A 4,237-nucleotide genomic window follows, 5' to 3' on the forward strand; every position below is an offset into this window, starting at 1 on the left:
ATGAAAATAAAACTATCATAGTTTCATTTATAAAATTTTTAAAGGATATTATTCACATAATGGTGATTATGTAAAAATATATTAATGGCTCTCGAATAATTTTTAAATTGTTGTGAGGGACAGGATTGGCTCTTCCAGGGGTCGGCAAACTTTTGAGACGGAACGTATCCAAAGAGCCGCATGTGGCTTGCGAGCCGCAGTTTGCCGACCCCTGTTCTGAGGCATTCATGAACAAGTCTAGTCAAACCCTCTAATTTTACTGAGCAAAGTTGTTATGGCTTGATTTGTGTCTCCCCAAAAGATGCTGAAGTCCTAACCACCAGTACCTGTGAATGTGACCTTATCTGGAAATAGGGTCTTTGGAGATAGATGATCAAGGTCAGCAAAGGTCATTCCAATATGACCGGTGGTCTTTTAAAAAGGGGGCATTTGGACACAGACACACAAAGGGAGAATGTCATGTAAAGATGAAAGCAGAGATCAGGGTGATGTATCTACAAGCCAAGGAAGACCAAAGATTACCTGTAAACAACCAGAAGTTGGAAGAGAGGCCTGGAACAGCTTCTCCCTCACAGCCCTCAGAAGGAACCATCCCTGCCATCTTGATCTGGGACTTCCAGCCTCCAGAACCGTGAGACAATAAATATCTGTTGTGTAAAGCCACCCAGTTTCCGGTACTTTGTTACAGGAAACCAATCCAGAGGCAAAGGTAATAAAATAATTCATGACAAAGCTTGGGCTGTAATCCAGGTCTCCTTTCTCCCAGCCTGATATTCTCGCCATCGGCCATGCTCTCATCCCCTGGCTGAGGATCCCTGAGGCTGGACCAGAACTCTCTCTCTCACTGGGCCACTGGTGAAAAAATTACTACAGAGTCTTAAGGAGACTGAACACGTACCATGTGATATCGTCCCTGTCCTAGGACAAGTGGCCAATTTTCTGATGTAAATCTTCTTCAATGCCTAACTTCCAAAGTTAGAGTTGTACTAAAAGTTTTGTTTTGCTTTTTTAAAAACATCTTACTAGTGTAAGGACTCAGGTGGGGCATGAGAACCAGGAATGGGTCCCGAGGGAGAACACTCAGGGAGTCAAGGACATGCCAGTTCTCAAGTTTATCACATAAAGATAAGCTCTTGCCTCAATCAACAAACATGTCACGGGCCGGCCGAGTGGCGAGTTGGTTAACAGCTGGCTTGGGACGCTAGAGGGCCCCAGTTCGGATCCCACATGTCAGGGCCAGTGACACTGCCCTCCACAGCTAAGATGCTGAACAACAGCTCAACCTGGAGCTGGGCTGCCGTGAGTCGCCNCCTTTAATTCTAATCTTCCATTCCAAATTCACCCTGCAGTGAGCTGCAAGCCATTAATCCCTTAACCTATCAACCTTCTCAGCTGTTTCGTAATTAGGGGCATCTTTCAAGATGCTAGGGGAAGTACACGGCAGCCATATGTCTATGCATATAAACACTTGTTCCTCTGACTCGCAAACAGGTAGAGGGAAGGCCCTCCAATTCCATCGTAACTCCAACTTCAGGGCCTTTATGACTAACTCAACTATCAGAAATCCAGAAGGGAAGCCAGGCCATAATGGTGGGCTCAGCAGAGGTCATGTGCTAGGGCCAGGTGCTCACCCAGAGCTAGTGAAGTCAAAATTACTTCTTCATCCCAGGGCAGATCCCAGGCCTGTATGCTCACAGATCCATTCTTCATCCTTCCTCCACCAAGCTCTTACCACAGGGAGACCGCCCCCTGCAGGCTTGATTTCCCAGGTTGGTTTCTGGCTGGGTTTATTTAGTCAATGGGGTCACACTGAGTAGGAAACCGGAGGAGAGTGGGGAAAATGGGGGTGGGGGGACGGCACTGGGTGTAGTCAGGGTAGTTCTCCCAGAACTCCTCTGCCATGGCCTGCATGGTCTTGATTCCAGGATTCACAGAGCGATCCCAGTCCCTGGGCCCCAGTACTCCCCCTTTGGAAGTGGTTTCTCACTGCTGCCAACCTCTGGGGTGCCTCAATTTCTCATTTGGCATCTCAGCAGCATCAGGATGCCTTGCATTTAATCCCGTTTCAAATATTCAGCATTGTTTCCTTGCCTGGACCCTGATGGATACAGACCATACTGGAATTGGGCACTTCCCCAAGGAGAACCCTCAAGAGAAACACAGGTGTGAATCTTCAGCTTCTGAAATAAGTTGGACCTAACTACATTATCCCTGGCTTTGTGAGTACACCAGCAATAATCATTTCCTGCCAGTGTTTATCTAGTTCCTTCTTTTATTCTTTTTCATTTGAGACAACTTTCACTTTGCAATCAACATGTCAAAAAAATACCACGGGACACCTCAGGCCTTTTCGCCTTTTCATGCCTCCTGCTTCTCCACACAGGGCTCCCTGTTCACCAGGTTTCCTGGGCCAATAATGTCATAAACATGTCAGCACTGGCCTCAAACAGCAATCAGTGAGGGGACACGAGATGCTGTCACTGCCTGAGCATATGAGGCAGGTCATCCCTTTCTCCACTTCTTCATTATGATTCTTGGCTCTGCTTCAGTGAAGCAAGTTAATATTTAAATTCTGAAAGATAACTGAAGGGGTCTATTTGTTGCAACCTTCTGTGCTACTAATGGCCCTGTAGCTTTGTGACTTCCCAGGCTTAGAATAATCAGAATTTCTTGGTCTCAAATTACTCTTACACGCCTCCCAAGATGCATGGGGAGAGCTGCTACACTCTGCACCCAGCTGAGCTCACAATGGATTTTTCTTGGCACTCCAAAATCTATCAGCAGTACACAAGAAACAGAGCTCTTCATGGAAAAGGTCAGCGTTGACANCTTGTTGCCCACAGCAAGAAGCTCTTTCAAGTAATTCGATTTTTTCACTTGGCAGAATTATCAGTGGAAATAGACACACACACCCTGTGGGCATCAGAAGAAAACGTTCACATCCAGGACGAATAAAGTGCATTGTACCCGGGACACAGCTGCATGAGCTGAAGGTCCTGCCCACAAAAGGCTTTTCCTTTAGTTTCCTCAAGACCAGGATACTAGCTACTCCATTTATAGGATATTAGGCTGGTCATTGGCTAAAAAGAGACCTTGAGCTTGTCCTGTGATCTGTCAGTATAAAGTGGGAGGCAAATCCCTTGGCTCTATCTCTACCTGGCTGCATGCCCTGGGCCAAGTTACCTCTCCTTTCCCTATTTGCCTCAGTTTCTTTATCTGTAAAAGAAACCTACCTGGTGGAGCTGTGATCACATTATATTTATGTCCAGTGTTTGGTACATAGTACTCAATAAATGTCTTCCACATAAGAAGTAATAAATTCTATAGCACAGACTGTACACGAAGCAGTCGTGTCTTCATTTTAAAGGCACTGTCCCTCTTCTCTAATATGGCACTAGACTAGCTTTACAACATGGCACAATGTCCAACTTCTTTTTGTATCTCTAACTTTCAAAACTATCATGGGCATTTTCAAGGAAGAAATGGATACAGATCTAGACCATCTCATTGAATGAGAAGTCCAGACTCCATCCATCTTTCCTGATTGAAAAGAAGGGAAGAAAAGAAGTGCCTCCAGCAACAATCAGACTCAGAACTGATACATAGTTTGGCTACAGGAAAGGATCCAAAGGTCTCACTTTTCTCCTCTTCCCTGTGTTTGAACAAGTTCAGGGTAGGCTCCTGACAACCCATCCAGTGTGAGCAGCAGAGGGAAAAAAGCCCACTGTCCTACCTGTGACATCACCACTGCCATCTCAAATGTCCCCACGGTGTCCATGTTGGCCACAATAATGGGAATCCCTGAGTAGGTCTGCTTTGAGTTTCGAAATGTGAAGGTACGTTCAAGTTCCACCTATTGGCAAAAAGAGAAAAGAAATGTTTTGCTCTTTGTGTGATTTGTGCAGAATTTCTAGCGTCTGAAGCGAGTGGGAAAAACACAAAGGAAGTATATGTACCTTAGTCTCCAGGATCTCTTGGCGTTGGGCCAGGTGTTACAAAGACAGGAGAGTCCGTGAGGAAAGTGAGTAACAGGCTGTTATCCAAGTACAAAAGCTGAGCATCCTCAAATGCCAGCGTTAAGGCACTGCATGTCCTGCCATCAGCCCAGCCTCCAAACTGCAAGTTCTCTCCTTCAGTTGCCTCTCCCATTCCACTGTTACCTTCTGTCCCCAGCCTGGTTCATCCTAGCCCTACATACACACACACACACACACACACACACACACACACACACACA

At 45.9% G+C, this 4,237-nt stretch overlaps 1 protein-coding gene across 4 annotated transcripts in view; it reads right to left on the minus strand.

Moving 5' to 3' along the window:
- Positions 1-4,237, minus strand: part of GMPR (guanosine monophosphate reductase) — a 49,939-nt gene that overhangs the window by 38,794 nt on the left and 6,908 nt on the right. For 2 of the 4 annotated variants that reach the window (XM_019665732.1, XM_019665734.1), the window contains exons 2-3: positions 3,957-3,973; positions 3,734-3,853 (exon numbers count right to left, since the gene is read on the minus strand). In XM_019665732.1, the coding sequence (XP_019521277.1) occupies positions 3,734-3,853; positions 3,957-3,973 (137 nt within the window). The remainder of the gene's footprint in view (positions 1-3,733; positions 3,854-3,956; positions 3,974-4,237) is intronic. The other 2 variants (XM_019665731.1, XM_019665733.1) reach the window with 1 other exon arrangement.

Source organism: Hipposideros armiger, unplaced genomic scaffold, assembly GCF_001890085.2.
Source record: "Hipposideros armiger isolate ML-2016 unplaced genomic scaffold, ASM189008v1 scaffold_449, whole genome shotgun sequence".
In the NCBI taxonomy this organism is placed as follows: domain Eukaryota; kingdom Metazoa; phylum Chordata; class Mammalia; order Chiroptera; family Hipposideridae; genus Hipposideros; species Hipposideros armiger.